This window comes from Camelus ferus, chromosome 9 (assembly GCF_009834535.1).
Source record: "Camelus ferus isolate YT-003-E chromosome 9, BCGSAC_Cfer_1.0, whole genome shotgun sequence".
NCBI lineage: Eukaryota > Metazoa > Chordata > Mammalia > Artiodactyla > Camelidae > Camelus > Camelus ferus.
In genome coordinates, this window is record NC_045704.1 from 7,539,541 (window position 1) to 7,562,575 (window position 23,035).

Sequence of the window (23,035 nt, forward strand, 5' to 3'; positions counted from 1 at the left end):
CCCAGCCAGGGGGTAGCCAATGCTCTGGCCCCGCTGACTGCATGCTGCAGCATGGCACTGTGTCTGTGGCAGCCAGGAGCTGGGAAACTCTCAACCCTGGGATGCAGAGCTGACCCGGTCCTGGGCAAAAGCCTGAGTGGGACTTCAGCAGCATTGTTGGTACCGCCTCCACTGGTGCCTCGGACACAGCCCAGATTTCTGATGGCAGCTGCTTGGCTACGGCTCATCCACTTCACCGTATATGCAGGAAAGCCACCCAGGCCTAGCTCCTCCCCTGTGGAGTGGTATCACTAAAGAGTGGGAGTGGTGGTGGCTGGAGACACTATCCCCTGCTAGAGACCACAGGGTGTTGTCCCCAAGGCAGAGTGGAGGGAGGTCTGCTCTAGCAGCTGCTGAGTTTAACATGACCTGCTTGCCAGGTGCCCCAGTCCAGTGCACCCCTGACCGACCCAGGCCAATGCTCTGGCTCGCTCATACCATGTGACAGTACAGCATTTGACCTGGGACAGCCACAACAGGGGAACAGACTTGACCTTGGGCTGCACCTCAGTGTAGCCATGGATGCCTATACAGGCAGCCACCTGGCTTCTCTGTGCACAGAAGTCCCACTTGCTTCAGCACTCCCTTCTTCTGGGGCAAGGGTCTCAGTTTGGGGACAGGGAAGAAAAAACACTTAAAGGGAAAAGAGCCAGCCCTGGCCCAGCCCCCATGGCTTTTGTTCCAATAACACACCTGACAAGGCGGTGATGGCCACTGAGCAGAGAGGAAGTTGCACCTCAGGCTGGGTGCTGGCTCTAGCCCCTCCATCTCCAGCTGCCCTGGTTACTAATAGTTGCCCGCACACCCTAAGGAAAGACTTGACTGGCAGCCACATCAAATCTAGCCCTCCCTCCAAAAGCACTAGGTACACACAGTCTGCGTAGGGACACTCCCACATAAGGACACACTTTCAAGACCACAATAGGTAACTGTTTCACCTATTTTTCAGAGACAGAGGAAGTTACATAAAATGAAAAGGCAGAGGAACTATGCTGAGTTGAAAGAACAAGAGAAAATCCATGAAAAATAAAGATTAACATTTTACCAGATAAATAATTCAAAAACATTGGCAATAAAAATATTAACTGAACTAGAAAAAAGAATTGACTTAGCATTAAACATTTTAAAAAAGAACTAGAAAATATAAAAAACACACAATCAAAAATAAGTAATTCAATAGCAGAAATAAAGAGCACACTAGGAGTAATGAATAGCACAATAAGTAATATGGAAGATCGCACAGGTGATCTGGGAGAGAGAAGACTAGAAATCACCCAATCAGAGCAGCAGAAAGCAAAGCACATTTTTCAAAAATGAAAGCAACCTAAGAGACCTCCAAGATAACATTTAGAATTTCAACATTCAAATTATAGGCGTTTCAGAAGAAGAAAGAGAAAGTGACTGAACATGTATTGACTAAATTATGGCTGAAAACTTACCTAACATGAAAAAGGAAAGATACCCAGGTACAGGAAGTACAGAGGGTCCCAAACAAGATGAACCTAAGTAGACCTACCCCAGGACATATCATAATTAAAATGACAAAAGTTAAAGAGAGCATTATAAATGAGGCAGGAGAAAAACAGTCATATACAAAGGAATCCGCACGAGGAAATCAGATTCTCTGTAGACACTTGGCAGGCCAGAAGCAGTTGGCATGATATATTCAAAGTGCTGAAAGGGAGATTTGGTGTCTATAAGCATTATTTCTTTTAATTGATAAAGAAGATTATCTTAAATAAAGGAAATTAAAATTTTGCCCAGGAACACTGAAATGAGACTAATTGTAAGGCATAGTAAAGCAAAAGCAAATGCTCCTCATCATAGACGGTTAAATGAAGTTTAACAGCAGAGACACGCTGCAGACCGAGAGAAAAGCTAATACCATAACTAATGCAATTCACACAATGTGTATCTTGCTAATGTAACAGCATGCAGGTGACAATCTGTCTAAAATTCCTCTGATACCTTCAAAGTACTTTTAAGTTAATAAAAATGAATACGTTTAAAACATACAATGAAGAGAATTTGCCTTGAACATGGTATATTGTTTTAGCATAATTTACTGCTATAGAGATCCACAATTAGTTCAATTAGACATACAAGATGTCTGTAAACACAAACATGGAATCATTTAAAATGTGAAGTAGTTGGGAAAATAAGGTATTTTGTTGTATTAATATGTTAGAGACTTAGTTGAAAAAAACAGAGCTAAATGCTGACCACACAGAGAGATCTAATAAAAAGATCTAAAGCTAAAAACAGACAGCCATCTTACATCAAGTATCTATTTTTTTTGTAATTTGGGGAAAATTAAAACCACATAAGGCACAGGTGATAGGTCATTTTATTTCTTAAAAATGAAATAACATAAGTGAAATACGCCACAAATAAAATTGAACCATAATGAAATATACTAAGATGTAGAATATAAAAGTAAAAACTGTTGATGATCACTTCAGTAGTGATACTAATCAGTTAGACAAAAGTTGATAAAGATGCAGGCCATGTTCAGTAAGAGTCAGTAATGAGAAAAGGTAAGAATTTGTAAAATATATTTGTCTCACAAATGAACAAAAATGTAAATGAAAATTTAAAATATTCTATCATTTTAAACTAACATACATTAAGTTGCCCACATTTTATTTTAGGTCAAGTTCTTATCATAGGGGCTTTACTTTTTTTCCATTTTTTCTCATAAATTTCAATTAACCAAAAGGATATACAGTAAGTAGTTCTTTAAAATAATCCAACCATGTTAAAAAATATTGAAATACTAAGTTGAAAATATTCAGATATATATATAAAACCTTGAATAGATTCATCAATCACTTTTACACAAAGATAGTTCCTAATAGCCCTCAGGTTTTTTTTTTAAGATATTAATTTAGGATTTATAGAAATGATAATTTTCTTTTCTCATCATATTTCTGTATTTTACATTACATTATCAATTATATCTACGATATAAAGAGGGCAGGGAGCATACAATTTCAGGAGAAGAAACTGATTATTCATTAACATGCAAATCAACCATTGGAAATTCCAGGGCTGGGCAGGGAAAGTGCTGATCCAAGTACTAGGAATCCTGTGTGGTCCAAGGACATGAAATGTCATATGTAACAAAAAAATGTATCATGCAACTAGCACAATGAGTGAAAATAAGAGCAGGAGAAAGGGTAAAAACTAGAAGTCTTTGGAAGAGAAATCATAATATTTAAATTAGAAAATGTAGACCAATGGATATGGCATGAGAGAGTTCCTTATGCCACGGAGACCACTTTGCTGTGGTTATCGAACATTGCAGCCCTTGAAGAACTGAGGTAATTTCCAGGTATTGATGGCTCATGATTTCCCCTGATCACAGAGGTTCTGTGATTTAATTAAGCGTCCCTGCTCTCAAAGGCCAATGGATGAACTTGCCTGCCAGTGAGGGTATCTGGACTAAAGTTCTGGTTTTTTTTTTTACACTTAAAAAATTTTTTTTAAATTTGGGGGGAGGTAATTTGGTCTAATGTTTTTTGATTCAAAATTTAGTTTAAGAAACTTCTTACACTAAATAATTGTGGCAGTGGGGAAAGGGAGAGACCGAGATTGGAGATTTTGGAGGATTGATAAATAAGTTTATACTGTATAGCACAGGGAACCATATTCAATATCTTGTAGTAACCTATGGCGAAGAAGAATATAATATGTATGTTCCTATGTGACTCAAGTATTGTGCTGTACGTCAGAAATTAACACAACATTGCAAACTGACTGTACTTCAATAATAATATATTCCAGAGGATTCCAGAGGGAACTTGGTGAGGCCTTTTTCTCTCTGGACGTTCTTCAAGTCCAGGGGTCACGTCTGATCTGAGGTCGCATTTCAGAGGGGACAGTGAGAAAAGGAGGGGGGGGTGAGGGAAACCACACTAGGGAGCGGAGACCCATGGGGTCCAGCAGGACAGCAGCGGGCGGGACCCGGGAGGCACTTAGAGACGTTCGAGCCCCAGCGGAGGCCGTTTAGGAAAGGCCTAGGGGTTGAGACAAGCCTGTGTCCCCTCGGTGGCTCAGGAGGCGGAGTCTTCTGTTTATTTGTTTGTTTCAGGCGGCGGAGTCTTGATTCGAAATCCGGAAGGTTTGCCCCAAGGCTTCATCCCACCCCCGGCGAGTCTCCGCTCCTCCCGGCCCGGTGAGTCCTTGCCGGCCCGAGGCCGCGCTCCGAAGAGAAAGAAAGGAAAGGAGCTCTGCGGTGCCCGGGTCCCCTGGGATCCCGAGGGTCAGACTTCCCGCGCCCGGCCCTGTGGAACCCTAGTCGGCCCTCCGGCACTCCCGCCGGGACCACCTCACGGCAGTCCCGCAGGACGGGAAGCAGCCCAAACCCTGCGGCCCGATACACCTGCCACCGGGACTGATCCTTCTTCGGAGGCTGAGAGGGCACGGAGGGCGTCGGAAAAGGACTGAGCAGCGCAGAGCGAGCCCTGAAGACCTCCACGCAGTTTCCATGCCTTGGGGAGGCGCCCTGCAGGGACCGAGGGGCCAGCGGTAGCCCCGAGTCAGACTCCGTGGTGTGTACAGATGAGGCACAATAATTCAAAACCTAAAGGGAGGGGGCAGCTTTTAGGTGGACAAGGCGTCCTGATAAGGAGCTGTTAGGCGTAAGATGAGGAAGTAGATTTTGATTGTGCGAGATCTATTAAGTAAGGAAAGAAAAGGACAGACCTGTATACAGAGTGACTTTATTTTTACTAAACAACAACAGAAAACACTTGTATCAGAATATATATCGCGGTGCAAGCACTCATAGAGGGTGTATTCAAGTGCAAAAGAATTGTAAAAACATACCATGCTGCAAACTTTGTTTTTCTCCATAAGACTTTTCACTTTCTTTTTCATAAATCTGTGTACTGTAGTGCACCTTTATTAACAATAGTCATTCTGATATTTTATTCATAAAGTTGCAGCGTATATTGAAAAACAAATGTATATGTGTAAAACAATTTTATATTCTATTGAAACAACAGTTCCATGTTTTAGGGATAGATCAGCTGTTGGGTGCACCCCCAGGCCTGCAAGCCTCGTAATGGCCCAGCCTGAAGACGGAAGAAAGAGCTCAGAGACAGCTACAGAGACATCCATGGCTTAATGGGGAGGGGATCTTACTCACCCAAAGCAAGGCCCCGAGGAGCATTCCACCGTGGTCAGTAGACAGCAAGCAGGATATGGCAGCTGTCTTAACAACTTACAGGGGAGAGGGAGGTTACCAGCTTTAGAGGGAATCGCTGTCAGGTTGGCTCATATGTTATCAGGGACATCAGCAGAGGAACATACCCCTTACTGCGCCTTTCATGAAATATCCGAGTGAAGACCTTTTGACTTAGGTTAGAACAATCACCAGCTGGGGCAGGCAGCAACTCTGTAGACATTTACTGAATAGGCTCTCTGATTAAGAGGGAAGGTCAGTGAGGTGAGTAGGGTGTAGGTGAAGCAGGGACTCGTGGTGCAGGGGAGGTGCAAAGAGCAAAAGAACAGCCTTCGTGGGTGGCCTGGTCGTACACCGTTTCTCCCTGAGTTGGACACTATCACTGACTGTACAGACAGGAGAGCCTTTTCTGTGGGGACCAGAAGTAGTGCTCTCCCCTTTATCCATCTGCTATAGTGCTGCCCAATATCTCCTTTCCACCTTCTGGTCATGGTCACGTCTATTTTCTTGTCCCTGACCAAAGCTTCCAAAATGACCTTCATACCTCAGGCTGCATGTATTTCAAGAGCAATAGGATAACGTTTATGTGTTTCCTGTTACCAGTGTCTATCAACTTGGGTTGGATTCACGGAGTCTGAGATCACGTCCAAACACTTGTGATCAGGAGCACCTAAGGCTCTTTCTTCAATGCTCTTAACCCCCTCCGCCGTGCTTGCCCCGCCCCTTCGTAAGGATGAATCCCTCCCCCGCCCTAGAGGTCATTTCCCAGCGCCCCCGCGACGCTCCTTGTCTTTTCCCCAGGTGATCCCGGTGTTCAGTGCCCTTCCCTGAGGCCTTAGCACTACATTACCCAGAAGATTGTGCGCCAAGGGGCAGAGACCATAGCCCAATGAAAGTCCAGAAAGGAGGCGTTTCCGGGTCAGCGAACATTTCGGAGAGGGACTTCCGGCGGCTTCCTGGCGGCCATTTTGGTTGCTGTGGAGTCCGTTGATTGCGTGAGAAGGTCGCGTGTCCCGTGAGGGGAGCGACGTGACGGGCCTAGGGGGCGCAGGAGGAGGTTGTGTCCGCGCTGCACGGGGGCTGGTGTGAGGGTCGGGGACACCGCCGCCTGCGAGGAGTGTCGGTGCCGAGCCGACCCGGTCACTAGGCTGCGGCCACTCTGCTCCGCGCAGAGGCTCGGATGGCGGCGGCTGCGCTGAGGGTCGGGGCTCAGGTAAGTGCTGCTGCTGCGGGTTCTCCCCTGCCCGTTTCCCACCCAGACAGTAACGCCCCGAGCGGGGGGCGCCTGTTTCCGTCTCTTTAGCCCAGGCCCCTGGTCCAGGACCGTGAGGCCTTCGGGACGGGGTCCCTGTTTCTGCCCACCAGTGTCTTGCGGTGTCGGTGGGGCTTGGAGAGGCAAGTGAACCGGGAACTTCGGGGAACCTGGAGTCTGTCTTGTTTCTCCGAGGAACAAAGTTTGAGGCCCACTTGCACCTGGAATGGTGCAGGAGTGATTGTACTATAATTCTTAGGGCTCTGGGACCGTGGAGAGTTTTGAGCCAAGGAAGGATAAGGTCTGAGTGAGGTTTCAGAAATACTCCAGAGCTTGTTCAGTGGAAGTACAGAATGTAGGGGCGATGAGGACACGGATGCAGAGGGCAGTTGTGGCTTCTCCCAGGTCATAACAGGTAAGAGGTTGCAGTGAGGACTGAGGCACGGAGATTAGACAAGCAGTCTGAGGTTACCTGGCTGGTACCGGGCAGAGGTCCAGGAAGGCCTGAGCCCCTGGAGCACCGCCGTGGTCACTTTCCTCCATGGCCTGCCCTTCCCCACAGACTCCCAGGGCTGCAGAAGTGGGGAAGTGGGGTCTGTCCCAATCCTTCACTTCTTCTGAGCCCTGCGTACACATATGAGGTGTCTTTGGGGGCTCTTCGCCTGCCATTCTCCAAGTCTCTTAGTTTGGGGACCCTGGAGAACCCTATGCTCAGGGTCCTGAGTCCAGGCCTGGGCATATGGAGGGGGTTGCCATTTCCCACCACCAATGGAATGAAGTTTGAAAGGTTACTGCTGGAACGCGTACCAGTTTGTGGAAAGGCACTAAAGTGAAGCTGAGCTAGTTTAGGTAATTTCTTGTGGAAATAAATAGCAGGGAGGAGTTAGGTTTGAAATGACTGCCTGTGTATTCTGGAGGCCATGGGAGCTTCAGATCAGGGAGGGAGGTTTTCTTACCCAGGTCTTCAGGCTCCATCTGGTCAGGCAGTAGGGTAGATGTGTGGGAAGATGGGCTGTGGGTTTTCGGGAGTGAGGCTATTTATGATTTTGTTTGTCCCTGTTTTTGCAGGGCAGTGTGACTTTTGAGGATGTGGCCGTATATTTCTCCTGCGAGGAATGGTGTCTGCTTGATGAGGTTCAGATACGCCTGTACCTTGATGTCATGCTGGAGAACTTTGCCCTTGTATCCATGCTGGGTAAGGTCCTCACACCCACCCATATTCCCTGAACTAGGCTCTGTCTTTCTCCCCTTTTCCAGGAGCAGCTTTGTTGTTCTCACCTTTGGACCATGGGTGCTACTTTCTTGTTCAATCCTTGGGTAGGTGCTGTGGTTACTTGGGGATGCTGAGTGCATCCCTACTCCTTAGTGCCCTTCACCTGTAGCCCCCAAGCCTTGCAGGTTAGGATTCAGGATCCTTAGGGATTTTTTGTTTGTTTGTTTGTTTTTTTGAGTGTCTTTATTTAACTTTCATTCTTTTCTTTCTTTCTTTCTTTTTTTTTTTTTTTTTTTTTTTGGTGTGTTGGGAGGGCAGGTAATTAAGTTTATTTAGGTATTTTTTAAACCAACGTTTTAATTTTAGAGCATGTGCTGTACCAATAGAGCTATATCCTTCCCCTCTCAAGGTCCTCAACCTTGCAGTCAGCCTGCTAGATGCCTCCTTGCTTGCCATCTGTTTGGCCATGTGACTGTCCAAATCCATAGTATCCAAGTTTTGACCCATTCCTCTACCCGGTATTGATTTGTGTCTGACTGTGCAAGAAACTTGTCACTGTCCTGGTCACTACTAAAACAGACCATAAGCTGTTCTTAGAAGACCCCTTTCCTAGGTTCCAATTCTTCCACATCCGTGCCAGCATCTGTTATTTTCTGTTCCTTGGGTTATAGATATCCCAGTGGGTAGGAAGTAGTACATCTTTATTATTTTGATGGCATTTCCCTAGTGCTGTACTTATTGACCATTTGTATATCTTTAGAAAAACATCTGTTCAAGTCCTTTTTCATTTTTTTTAAATTGAAGTACAGTCAATTACAGTGTGTCAGTTTCTGGTGTATAGCTCAGTGTTCCAGTCATGCACATACATAAGTATACTCCTTTTCATATTTTTTCTCATTAAAGGTTATTAAAAGATATTGAACAGAGTTCCCTGTGCTATACAGAATAAACTTTATAAAAATCTATTTTTATACACTGTGGCTAACGTTTGTAAATCTCAAACTTCCAAATCCTTTTTTTTTTTAATCATGTTGGTTTCTTGATTGTTGTTGAATTATAAGCTTTCTTCACATATCTGGATTTTAATCCCTTCTTGAATCTGTGATTTGCATATGTTTTCTCCCATATGTGGTTTCCTTTTTTACTGTGTTCATAGTGTTCTTTGATGTACAAAAGTTGTTCAGTGGATTTACCCCATCATCACTGAGGTATAATGGACACAATGTGTGAGTTAAAGTTATGCCACAATCATTGTTCAGTTTTGAAATCCTGTTTCTTTTTTGTTGCTTGTGCTTTGTTGTCATGGTCAAAAAATCATGGCTGAATCCACAGTTGAAGCTTTTCTCCTTTTTTGTCCTAAGAATTTTATAGTTTCAGCTTTTACATTTAGGCCTCTGATACATTTTGAGTGAATTTTTATATAGGGTGTTAGGTAAGGGTCCAGCTTCATTCTTGTGTGTGTGGATATCCAGTTTTCTCAGCAACATTTTTTGAAAGCACTGTCCTTACTGAATGGTAATGGTCCTCCTATCAAAAATAAATCATATGTATGAGGGTTTATTTTTAGACTGTATTCTCTGTTCTATTCCATGGGAATATGATTCTGTCTTTATGGCAGTAGCAGTCTACTTTGATTATTGTAGCTTTGTAATAAGGTTTGAAATAAGGTGCTGTGAGTCCTTTTTTTTGTTTTGTTTTGTTTTCTTTTTGGGGGGCAGGTAGTTAGATTTTATTTATTTTTAATAGGGGTGCTGGGAATTGAACCCAGGACCTCATGCATGTTAGGCACACTGAGCTATTCCCTCCCCAGGTGCTGTGAGTCCTTGAGCTTTGTTCTTTTTCGTACTTGTTTGGCTCTATGGAATCCCTTGAAAACATGAATTATAGACACATCATTATCACTCAGTACCTGAAGTTTACATAAAGAGTGTTCGTTCTTGGTGTTGCACATTCTGTGGGCTTTCATAAATGTAGAATGATGTGTATCCACCATTATAGCATCAGAGAGAATGTTTTCAATGCAGTAAAAGTCCTCTGTTCTCCACTGTTTATCCTTTCCTCCCCTGTACCCTTTGGTAAGCACTGATTATTTTTTCCACTGTCTCCATAGTTTTCTGTTTTCCAGAATGTTACATAGTTGGCATCATACATTATGTAGCCTTTTCATCTTGGCTTCTTTCACTTAGTAACATGCATTTAGGTTTTCTACATTTCTTCTTTTTTTTTTTTAATTTAAAATTGTAGCATAGTCAGTTTACAGTGTCAATTTCTAGTGTACAGCATATCTCAGTCATACATGTACATACATATATTCGGTTTCACATTCTCATAGGTTATTACAAGATATTGAATATAGTGTCCTGTGATACACAGAAGAAACCTGTTGTTTAATTTTTTATAGTAGTTAGTATCTGCAATTCTTGAACTCCCAGTTTATACCTTCTCCCCCGTTTCCCACTTCCCCCACCCCATAACCATAAGTTTGTTTTTTATATCTGAGATTCCGTTTCTGTTTTGTAAATAAATTCATTTGTGTCTTTTAAGATTCCACATATGAGTGATATCACACGGTATTTTTCTTTCTCTTCTTGGCTTACTTTACTTAGTATGACAATCTCCAGGTCTACCATTGTTGTTGCAAAAGGCATTTTATTTTTTATGGCTGAGTCATATTCCATTGTATAAATATACTGTAACTTTTTTATCCAATCATCTTGATGAACATGTAGGTTGTTTCTACATGTCTTTTCATGACTTGATAGCTCACTGCAGTTTAGCTCCAAATAACGTTCCCCTTATCGGGATGTATGGTGTTCATCCACTCATCTCCTGAAGGACTTCTTGAGTGCTTCCAAATTTTGGCAGTTAGGAATAAAGATGCTGTGAATATCTGTGTGAAGGTTTTCATATGGTTATAAGTTTTCAACTCCTTTGCATAAATAACAAGGAATAGGATTATTGGGTGATAGAAGAGTTCAGTTTTTTAAGAAATTACCAAACTGTCTTTCAAAGTGGGCTCTACATTTACTCATTCCAGCAAGCAATGGATGAAATTCCTGTAGCTCTACACCATTACCATCATTTGCTGTTGTCAGGTGTTTGGATCTTGGCCATTCTAATAAGAAGGTAATGGTATCTCATTTTGAGTCAATTTGCATTTCCTTGCATTTTTGTTTATGCTCAATAGTCATTTGTATATTTTAGTGAAGTGCCTTTAAAGGTCTTTGGACCATTTTGTATTTGAGTTGTTTTCTTAGGAGTTTTTTGTATTTAACATTTAGGTCTTTATGAGCCATTTTGGATTAATTTTTGTGACACATGACAGGTTTGTGTCTAGATTTTTTTTTTTTGCATGTGATGCTCAGTTCCAGTATCACTTACTAAGAAGTGTTACCTTTTCTCTGTTGTGTTGCCTTTGCTCATCTGTCAAAGATCAGTTGACTACATTTGTCTGGGTCTATTTCTGGGCTCTTAATACTATTCATTGATCAGTTTGTCCATTCAGCAATACCACACTGCCTTGAGGACTGTAGATACTGTCTTGAAGTTTAGTAGTGTCAGTCTGCCAGCTTTGTTCTTCTCCAGTATAGTGTTGGCTATTCTGGATCTTTTTTCTCTCTATATAATATTAGGATCTATTTGTTTGTATTCACAATGTTACTTGCTGGGATTTTGGTTTGGATTGCATTGAATCTATAGATCAAGTAGAGAACAACTGACGTCTTGCAGTAATGGATCTTCCTATTTGTGAATGTTTAGTATCTTCCCATTTATTCTTTGATTTCTTTCATCAGAATTTTATAGTTTCTGTAATACAGGTTTCATGTGTGTCTTGGTAGATTTATAACTATGTTTCTCTCACCTTTTTTTTTTTTTTTTTTTGGTCTTATGCACATAGTATTTTTTTTTGTTTTTTGGTGTGGGGAGAGGTAATTAGGTTTGTTTGTTTACTTATTTATTTTTAGAGGAGGTACTGGGGATTGAACCCAGGACCTTGTATATGCTAAGCATGTGCTCTACCAGTTGAGCTATACCCTCCCCCTGTGATATTATGTCTTTAATTTCACATTTAACTTGTTCATTGCTGGTATATAGGAAAGTAATTGACTTTTGTGTGTTAATCTTGTATGCTGAAACTTTGCAATAGTTGTTTTTTAGTTCCTGAATTTTTTTTTGTTTTTTGTTTTTGTGTTTTTTACATGGTTGATCCTGTTATCTGAAAATGAGGACAGTTTTATTCCTTCTTCCCAATCAGTATACCTCTTATGTACCTTTCTCATCTCATTGCATTAATTATGGGTTCCAGTACAAAGTTGAAAAGGAATGGTAAGAGGGAACACCATTACCTTCTTCATCTTAGTGTGACAGCTTCTTTAGAAAGTATGATGACAGCTATAGGGTTTTATTTAGATTATCAAATTGAATTTTTCCTTTATTTTTAGTTTACTAGGAGATGTAGATTTTTGTCATGTGAATGGATATTGGATTTTGTCTGTCCTTCTTCTGCACTTACTGATGAGGTCATCTGTTTTTAACCTATTGACATGAATTATATTGATTTTCAAATGTTAAACCAGCCTTCTATACCTGTCATAAATCCCACTTGATCTTGGTGTCTGATTATTTTTACACAGTGTTTGAATCAACTTAGTAATATTTCATGAGAATTTTTTCATCTGTGTTCTTGAGAGATACTGAGCTATACTTTTTGGTATATCTTGTTTGGCATTAGAGTAAAGCTGTCTCCATGGAATGAGTTAGGAAGTATTCCCTCCATTTTTATTTTCTGAAAGAAATTGTAGAGAATCATAATCTCTTCTTTATATGTTTGACAGAATTCACCAGAGAACCAATTTGGGCCAGTTCTGTTTGGGAAGGTTATTCATGATTGTTTCAATACTTTGATAGATGTAGACCTGTTCAGATTGTCTATTTCTTGTGTGGGTTTTGGTAGACTGTATTTTTCAGTTGATCCATTTCATGTAAGTTATCAAATTTATGGGCATATTTTGTTATTATCCTTTTAATGTCCATGGTATCTGTAGTGATGTTTCCTCTTTCATTTTGGATATTGGTAATTTGTGTCCTCATTTTTTCTTCTTTAGCCTGACTAGAATTTTTTTATTTTTATTTTTATTGGTGTTAAGGAACCAGCTCTGAGGGGAGGATAATGCTCAGTGGTAGAGCTCTTGCTTTGCATGCACAAGGTCTTGGATTCAGTCCACAGTACCTCCATTTATTTAAAAAACAAAAACAAAAACAAACAAAACAACAACCTTAAAGAAAAATAAAGAATCAGCTTTTTTTTTTTTTGGCTTTGTTCCTATTTCTTAATTGATTTTTAAAATTATTTCTTTCTTCTTCCTTTGTATGTAGTTGTCTCTCATTCTAGTTACCTAAGGAGGAAGCACACATTATGGATTTCAGATCTTTCTTCTTTTCTAATATATGCATTCAGTGCTATAAATTTCCCATGAACATTGCATCCTCGTATTTTGACAGTTGGTGTGTTTATTTCAAAATATTTTGAAATTTCCCTTGATTTCTTCTCTGACCCATGTATTACTTGGAAGTGTGTTGTTTAATTTCTCAATATTTTGGATTTTCCAAGTATCTTTCTGTTACTGGTTTCTAGTGTTGTAATTCCGCTGTGGTCTGAGAAGTGACACTGTATAATTTGTATTCTTTTAAATGTTATGAGGTGTGTTTTATGGCCAAGAATGTGGTTTATCTTGGGAATATTCTATGTCAGCTTGAGAAGGCCTGTAATCTGTTGTTTTTGGATGGTGTAGCCTAGTAGTCTGTAGATGTCCATTATATCCAGTTGATTGATGGTAGTGCTCTTCAGTTCCACAAAATCCTTAAAGATTTTCTGTGTGCTGAATCTGTCCATTTCTGATAGAGGGGTGTTGAAGGAAGACTCCAACTGTTATAGCAGAGTTAGCTATTTCTACTTGTAGTTCTGTTTTGCCTTATATTTTGACATTCTGCTTTTAGGCAGATACGTAAGGGATTATTGTGCATCATGGAGAATTGACCCCTTTACCATTGTGTCATTCTCTTTGTCCCTGAAATCTTTGCTTATTTGAAGTCTGCTCTGTTATAAATATAGTTCCTACCACTTTTTCTTAGAATTAGTGTTAGTCTTTCTCTGTCCATTTACTTACTTGGTTTTTTTTTTTCCTATTTTATTTATTATTGTATCATTTAATTTGGGGGGGTTGGTAATCAGGTTTATTTACTTTTAGAGGAAGTCCCTGGGGATTGAAACCAGGACCTTGTGCATGCTAAACATGTGCTCTACTTCTTGAGCTATACCCTCCCCCTTCTGTCCACTTTTTTTGAACTATGTGTATCTTTGTGTTGAAAGTGGGTTTCTTGGAGAGAACATATATTTGAGTCCTGTTTTTTGATCCACTCTGATAATCTCTTTTAATTGGTACATTTAGAGTTTTGACATTTAATATATTGGTGTAGTTGTGTAAATATCTAACAGATTTGTTACCATTGTCTATACATTGCCTGTTTTAGTCGTACGCTCTTCTATTTGTGGTTTTGAGTATTTTGTATAATTTCTTTTTTTTTTTTTTTGTTAGCCTATCAGCTGTGCTTCCTTTCTTTCCATTTTTTATGTAATTGCCCTGGAATTTACAATATGTGTTTAAAACTAATTGAAGCCCACTTTTAAAGACCACTATATGGCTTCATGGGTAGTTTGAATAGCTTATAATTTTAAAAAATCCTAGTTATTTTCTCTCTTCCATTGTATTAATGCTGCCATTTATTTCATTTTTACATAGGCATACGTAACTGTTGTGTATAAAAATGCATAATGAAAAAAGATAAGAATGCATAATGGAGTACATCGTTGCTATTGTTCTTTTGAAAAGACTTTTATTTGTTAGATCTGAGTAGATATTTTTCCAAAGAAGATACGTAAATGACAAACAGCTATGTGAAAACATGATCAATATCACTAATGGTCAGGGCAATGGAAACCAAAACCACAATGAGATACCACATCACACCTGTTAAAATGTTTATTATCAAAAAGACAAGAAATAAGCATTGGTGAAGATGTGGAGAAAAGGGACTTCTGTGTGGTGTTGGTGGGAATTGCAACAACTATAGTAAACAGTATGGAGAATCCTTAAAAAATTAAAAAAGGAACTATCATATGATCCAGCAATTCCACTTCTGTGTATTTATCCAAAGGGAGTGAAATCATCTAAAAAAGATATCTGTATACCATGTTTATTGCCACATTATTTACCATTTGCAAGACATGGAAACAATCTAAGAAGTCATTGATGGATAAATGCTACCAAAAATATGCAATATATGGAGTATCATTCAGTATCATTCAACCATAAATGAAAAAAAAAATAAGGAAATCCTGCCACTTGCAACAGCATAGATAGACCTAGAGGGCATTATGCTAAGTGAAATGAGTCAGACAAAGAAAGACAAATACAGTTGTCCTTCAGTTTCCACAGAGGACTGGTTCCAGGAGCCGCTGTATATACTGAAATCTGCAGATGCTTAAGTCCCATCATGAGCTCTCTGATTCTGAAGTTTAGCATTTGTGGGTTCATCCAAGGATATCATGTAGTGCTGTGTGTATTTATTGAAAAATATCCGTGTGTAAGTGGACCCATGCAGTTCTAACTCCTGTTGCTCAGGGGTCAACTGTACTACATGATCACACTTATATGAGATCTCTAAAAGGAAAAAAAAACTAACTCAGAAAAGAACAGAGGTTGCCAGAGCAGGGGATGGGGTGGGTACATGAAATGGATGAAGGGTATCAGAAGCTACAGACCTTTAGTTATAAAGTGAATAAGTCCTGGGAAGGTAATTCACAGCACGGTGACTATAGTTAACAGTATTGTATTGTATATTTGAAAGTTAATCATAGAGTAGATCTTAAAAGTTCTCATCACAAGATAAATTATTGTGACTATGATGTTAACTAATCTTACATTGGTCATCATTGCACAATGTGTACACATATCATCATGTTGTACACCTTAAACAAATACAGTGTTACATGTCAATTATATGTCAATGGAATTCTTTTGTTCTCTGATGCTCTTCCTTTCTGTGTGATACCCAAATTTCTGATCCATCATTTTTCAACTCTCAAGAACTTCATATATTCCCAGTTTTTGTGTGTCTAAGAAAGCCTTTATCTCACCATCACCTTTGAAGGGTAATTTTGATGGACACCAAATTCTAGGTTGGTGAGGTTTTCCTCATGCCTCCCAGCACTTTAAATGTCTCATTCCAGTTTCTTCTTTGCATGAGCTGGGAGGAGAACACAAATGTAATCTTTTTATTGCTCCTTTATAGGTAAGGTGTTTATTCCTCGGGCTTCTTTCAGAATTTTTTTCCCCCCTGAATTCGAATTTGGTATGCCTAGGTATAGTTTTTTTGGCATCAAATGTGCTTGATATTCTCTGAGCTTCCTGAATCTGTGGGTTTTAGTCTGATGTTACTTTGGTGGAAATTTTCCATCAGTTTTGGTTCAAAAAAAAATTTTTTTTTTCTCTTTGTTCTTGTAATGTTCCCATACATGTATGCTAAACCTTTTTGGAGTTATCCCACAGTTAATGACTATTCTTTTTTTGAGTCTTTCTATGTTATTACCAAGAGAACATCGTGCTCAGAGATTCTTTCTTTAGGTTTGTCCATTGTATGAATAAGCCCACCACAATCATTCTTCATTTCTGTTACGGTGTTTTTGATCCCTGGCATTTGTTTTGGTTCCTTCTCACTATTTCCGTCTCTCTGCTTACATTGTGCTTCTGGTCTTGTATGCTGTCTCCTTCATCCATTAGCAGCATAACATTTATGTTCCCAATTTGATCATTCCAGCCTCCCTGTGATTTTGATTGAGTAATGAAGCTTCCTTTGTCACTTAAACTTTTTTTTTTGACTTTTAATGTGCCCTGCATCTTTTCTTGATAACTAGCATGATGTATTGGGTGAAAGGAACCATAGTAAATAGGCCTCTCTGATGTGTTGGTAAGATGTGGAGAGGAGAAGCATGCGGAGTCCTGTAAGCATTCATAGTATTTTTAATTTTAAGTCCTTCATTGAGCCTGTGTGTCAGGACTATGAACTTCACAAGTGTTTCTCAATTTTTTTCTCTCCCTTAGGTGGGACCGGATGGGTGGAGAGGCTGGATTTGGGTTAATCCTTTTTCCCAGATCAGTTAGGCTCTAATGAAACTAAAGCAGATGGTTGGGCTTTGGTTAAATAGTTTCTGCTGAAGGCAGGCCTTGTTAAGAAAAACAGAATGGTCTGGCTGTTTTATTTCTCTAGTCTTTATTGTTTCCTTTTTCAGAAAGCTATGTTTAGTTTGTTATTTTTGTATTTTGTCAAGTTTTAAAGATGGGTTTATTCATAACATTTCTTTTTTAAATGCATTTATAGCTTTCAGTTTCCCCCTTAGTACTGCATTTTGCTGCATCCTAAAAGGTTTTTTTTCACTGTTTAAGGAATTTTTGTTAAAGCAAGAATTTTATAATCCAAATTACATTTCCTTGCTCAATTGTCAGTTCTGTTATTTAAAAGAGAATTGACATTCTGAGCTATTCCACAATAAAGAATTACAAAATTAAAGGAATGCTTTAAATTTTTGTACTTTGTTGAAAATTCTTTTTCCTAGGGTCTATAAAGCATTAATTTGTTTTTATATTTTACTATTTTTTGTAGTTTTTTGTTGTTTTAAAATCAGTAAGTAATCTAGGTGTAGCATTATATTTGCTAGACCTGGCATTTGCTCAGTACATAAAGCTCGAAGTTTCCTTTCCTTTTTAAATTCATTTCATATTTTGCAATTTTTTTCCCCATAATAGTCGAGTTATTCGGTGTTGGCGTATTTTTCTTCGGTGAAGCGCAAGTTTCTTTTCACGGCCCCTGGCCAGCTGAGAACAGCTGGAGCCCCAGTGGCTCTGTTCACTGCTCTCTGGGGCAGCCTCTTTAGCTTGGTGGGCTTGCGGCACAGCTACAGCTTCATCGGCTTTAGAACGGAGAGACTGGAGACTCGAGCAGATGAAGAAGCTCTGAATTGTCAGTCTCCAACAACATGCCAGTGATTTTACCAGCAAGAGTAGGGTGCATGGCTTGAATTAGAGGGAAGAGCCACTCGCCCAACATTTGCTTCTGCTCTTGTGGAGGGGCAGAGGCCAACATGGAAGCAGTCAGAGGCTCCTGACCTTGTGCGTGAGCAGCACACTGCTGCACAGTAACTTGTGGCTGTGCATTAAGAAGTTGTTGAGGATTGGGAACTCCTGCAGTGTGTTTATACTGTGGAACCGTGCAAATGGCAGGAGTAGCTGCAGCAGCAGATGCAGGACGTGGACCCATCGTCTGTGCTGGTGTGTTAGCCACACGCTGTGTCGACAGGACTCGTGGGACCTGTGAAGAAGCTGGTCTCATAGTGCTAAATGCTGGTCTAGGAGCAGCTGGGCGGATAGCACTGGGCATGTTTTGGAATGGATGAAGTCTGGCACCCTGCGCGGTCCAGCGAGGACGTGGTCTTAGTTGAGCAGTATGACTGGGGGGATAGTACGCAACAGGTTCTGAGTTTGGGATAGCTGCCATGAAGTAACCTGAAGGGGGTGCTGGCTGGTAGGGGTTGATTCTGGGGTCAGGCACAGCTCTTAAACTCACCATTCTCTGCATATACTGGTTAGTGAGGTGAGCCTGGCGCTCTTCTTTGCGCAGAGCTAAGGCTACATAAAATGGCTTGGTGGCCACAGTTCTACTATTGTTTTCTGTCACTGCTTTAGTGGCTGCTTCTGGGGAGGAGAAACATACAAAACTAAAAAAACCTTTGCTGCAACCACCCTTCATCATAACCTTGCACTGGTGATTGTACCAAAGAGAGGAAACCCTCCGGAGACGTTCATCGTCAGTCCCGTCGTCGGTGTTTCTCACACAAAGGTTAACACCCCCTGCTGTCTGGTGATCCTACCTTGCTTTATCTGTTCAAATTTGTGCTCAAGTTCTGTCTGCTGTTACACTTTAGCGCTCGACCAGTGTAAATTTGTTTTCCATTGAGCTCCTTTCCATTCATCTCATCCATAGCTTTCTGTGCATCTTCATGCCTTTCAGAGCTTACAAAATCTAAAACCTTTGGATTTTCATCAGTCGTTACTTTCACGCTTAAGGAGGCCCAAACTTGCCAAAGAGATCCTTAAGGCACTCCAAAATTCATGATGTAAACATTGGTGAACTCTTTGGCTCTAAGCTCCAAGTTCTGCTTCTCGTTCTTTACAAGACTTAAATCGCCCAACAGGTACTTCAGGATCATTTAGAAGCATCCCATTCATTTTTCAGTAGCTCTTGCTGCTGATTCTTGTGTCTCAGAATGCACAAGTCCATAACGCTTGGAACCATTTTCATCACAAACCATCTTACATGAAAGGATGTTACCAAAAGCAGAAAATATATCACACAGGGCTTTGTTATCAGTAGATTTGTCCAAATGTTTAATGAATGTGTTACCCACTGCACTTTTGCGAAGTGATGAATCACGCTGAGATCACGTGGTGTGTACTGGCTTTGCCTTTTATAACATCAAAACTCATGGTGTCCAGAGGGCGCTCGGTGTGTCCCGAGGTGTGTCCCGAGGAGCGGCAGGTGATCATGCCCTGCAGACCCGGATGGAGAGGGTGGGCCCGGCCGGCCTGCACTTCCTGTGGGGCATCGCCTGTGTCACATCGGGGTGTAGGTCCCCCAGGTGGAGCTAGGCCGTGGGGTGGCTGTAGGCGCTGGGGTTCATCTCTGCTTGGCTGCCAGAGGGCCACCGGCCGCGACCTGCCCGGGGAGGAGGAAAGCGAGTGCTGGGCCGGGGAGCAAAGAGCAGGGGTGTGCGCGCAGGGACAGAGAGCACCCGGAATCGAAAACTGCTCAGCAGCCTCAGCGAGGGGGCTAAGGGGGCCTCGGGTCTCCTGGTTCCTTCTTGGAGCTGCTGCGGGGCCGCGCGCAGTGGGCTGCGTCACCAGGTTGCTTGATACTAGAGGAAGAAAAGGTATGCAAGTCTCTGCCGGGGGAGACGCAGAGTTTTTGTAAATTTTTTTTTTTTAAAGTTGTTTTAGATTTTTTTTTGTTTTTTAGAGTTTTTAAACAATAAATGGGTGTTCCCAGCCCAGAGCATGCACTCCGCACTGTCAGCACTAACCGCCAGGGAAATTTTAGTATGTTTTATTTTTTGTTTTCGTCAGTCTCCACATGTTTTTTAATTTCCCTTGTGGTTTTTCTTTTGACTGTTGATTAAGAGCATGTGGTTTTAGTTCCACAAGTTTGTGAATATTTTGGTTTTCCATATGTTACTGGTTTCTGTCTTCTGTTGTGGTTGCAGAGGATAGTTTGCATGATTTTTATGTAATTAAACCTATTTTTCCTCATTATTGAGATCGGAGTATTGAAGTCTCCAAATATTATTGAAGAACTGTTTCTCCTTTCAGTTGTCAGTTTTTGTACCATATATTTTGCTGGTCCATTACTGGGTGTGTAAATATTTGTAATTATTGCATCTTATATTTATTGACTCTCTTGTTAAAATATAATATCCTATGTGTTCTTTTTAGACTTAAAATCTTTATTGTTTGGTATTAATAATAGCCACTTCTGTGTTCTTTTGCTTACTATTTGCATGGAAAATCTTTTTCTAACCTTACATTTTCAACTTGTCTTTTGTCATGAGAATATAGTTGGATTATTTTTAAAAATCTATTCTTCCAGTCTTCTGCTTTGAGAGTTTAATACACATACATTTAGAGCAGTTGTTGATAAGAAGTATTTTAGACATTTTGCTCTGTTTTCTATATGCCATAGAGCTTTGTTGTCTCTTATTTTTGTTGTTTACCTTTTTTTGTATTTAATTGATGTTTCATAGTGTAATATACTAATTCCCTTTTCATTTCCTTTGTGTATGTTATATAACTTTCCTTGTAGTTACCATGGGCATTACAGTAACTATGAGAAAGCCAGAACGTACTAATTTTAATTTATACCAGCTTACCATCAATAACATTAAAAAAAATTCTGCTTCAGTACAGCTCTGTGCCCACCATATTCAGTTATTCATTTCACAAAGTACATCTTTTGTATTTTGTGTGTTTAAACTGAGACTAATATTTTTCTAAATGTATTAGTCTCTGAAATCGTAGAAAAACAAAAATTGCAGTTACAACATTATAATGAAAGTAGCTTTTACAATTTTCCATGGACTTATTTACTTCACCAGAAACCATTATTTATTCAGATAACTTTGAATTACTCTTTAGTGTCTGTTCATTTTAACCTGAAGCACTCCCTTTAGCATTTGCTACGTGCAGGTCTAGTGGTTAAGAACTTCCTCAGCTTTTGTTTACTTGGGAATGTCTTAATTTCTCCTTCATTTTTGAAGGATAATTCTTCCTGATATAGGAGTCTTGTTTGGCAGGATTTTTTTCCCTTCATTGATTTGAATTTATCAGCCACTGCTTTCCAGCCTGCCAAGATTTTTGATGAGGAATTTGCTGATAATATTGTTCTGGTTCCCTTTTCTGTAATGAGTCACATCTCTCTTGCTGATTTCAGATTCTCTTTTTCTCTGTGTTTTAACAGTTTTGACTATAATGGGCTGCAGTGTGGGTCTCAGAGTTTATCCTGCTTGGAGTTTGTTGAGGTTCTTGGGTGTTTATATTCATGTCTTTCATAAAATCTGGAATGCTTTCCTTTGTTGAATTCCTGTGGTTTTTTTCATTCGGGAATCGTACTTTTCAGCTCCTTAATTTCATTTTTGAAAATACTTATACTTATCTTTGTTGTTATTTCCATTTTGTTGAGGTCACAATTTTTTTTGGTCCATTTGGTTTTTTTAGCTGTTTGAACATCTTTTAGATAGTTGTTTTAATGTCTTTAATCGTCTGTTCTTTCTGTACCTGTTCATAAACTACAGCTGCTGTAGATTTGTTATTTTCCCTCGCATGCATTCTACATTCCTCTTTCATGTATGCCTTATGACTTCTTCTTACTGAAAACTGAGTATTTGTATCTTACAATATTGTAACTGTGGAGATCCTGTTCTCACCTCTTACCAGGATTTGCTGGGGTGGTGGGTTCTTTTTGTTGTTTTTAAGGTGTCTTTTTCCTAGATACCAACATGATGTATAAACTTAAGTTCTTCTCAGTGTGCCTTTCCTTCCAGATGTGCTTTGATTTTTAAAATTCCCCCATATAACTGCTTGTTTTTTATTGTCTTTGTCCTTAAACATCTCAGTATCCAAAGGGAAAACCAGAAAAATGAAGAGCAAGAGAATAGGTACTGGCCCTCTAAATTCCTGGATTGGCTTCCCCCAGAGGAGGAGGGTATTTGTATAGCGGTGGTACAATTTCCAACAGTGGCTGTCCCCCCAGCCCCCCATCGCACATCTGCATTCAGAAGTAACAGTCAGCAACCTGAGTGCCGATCTCTGATATTTGGAGGAGCATGTCATTATTGCTCACTGTGGCTCCTGCAGGCTACAAGCAAACCACTCTAGGGACACGTACACAGCTGCCTGTCATGGGACTGAGGGGTTGGGAATGGGTAGCTATTAAATGTCAAGAGCTGAACTTGATTGAAATGAATGTAATTTGGAAAACTGCAAGTCTTCAGTAGACTGCAGCTTTGCAAAATAGTTACATCAGTTAGATTCTGCCAGTACAATTGTTTAGGTGGGGAGATGGCTTCCTAACACTTTGTACTCCATCCTCTGTACATCCTTGCCTCTGGCTCTACTGGACATTCTCTTTGTAGTATTTAAATATCATTTCTTCGTCTGTTGTGAGCTGAGTTCCTCTGGGAACTCAGTGTTGGCCACTCACCTGTTCTGACTTTCCATTAGAACTTGTATCATTTGTCTCCATGTAGTTGTTCAACTGTGGTTGGAGAGTCCTTAGTGGTTTCCTGATGGACATGGCTCTGGTCTTAGCAAAAACAGCTCAGAGGAGGCCTGGATGAATGATGAATTACGGCTGGGAGAGGGCTTGATATCTGGTCTGTGTTCAAGCCATTTCAGGAACCAATCTTACCTGATTATTTTTTTAGTGCCATTGCCACTGGCCACAAATGACCTCTATCATCCTTTTTTAATTCTTGACACTCTGCTGACTTGTTTTTATTCTGACTCCAGCCTGGGATTAATTCCCTACCACCTCTCTAGACCACTTATCTCATGTGGTCTTCACACTGTTTCCCCCATACAAATTTATGACACTGTTTATGTCCTGAAGCACACAGGTATCCTTTAATATTTCTTGAACATCAACTACCTTTTCCAGGCAGATTTTCTTGGGCCTGGAC

General features: G+C 40.4%; 1 protein-coding gene and 1 pseudogene across 4 annotated transcripts in view; one reads left to right on the forward strand and one right to left on the reverse strand.

Moving 5' to 3' along the window:
* Positions 1-23,035, forward strand: part of LOC102522157 (zinc finger protein 256) — a 49,626-nt gene that overhangs the window by 19,248 nt on the left and 7,343 nt on the right. For all 4 annotated transcript variants that reach the window (XM_032485444.1, XM_032485445.1, XM_014561481.2 and 1 more), the window contains 3 exons: positions 4,133-4,592; positions 6,029-6,440; positions 7,548-7,674. In XM_032485444.1, the coding sequence (XP_032341335.1) occupies positions 6,408-6,440; positions 7,548-7,674 (160 nt within the window). In that variant the 5' untranslated portion in view covers positions 4,133-4,592; positions 6,029-6,407. The remainder of the gene's footprint in view (positions 1-4,132; positions 4,593-6,028; positions 6,441-7,547; positions 7,675-23,035) is intronic.
* LOC116665653 lies at positions 17,177-19,813 on the reverse strand (annotated as a pseudogene).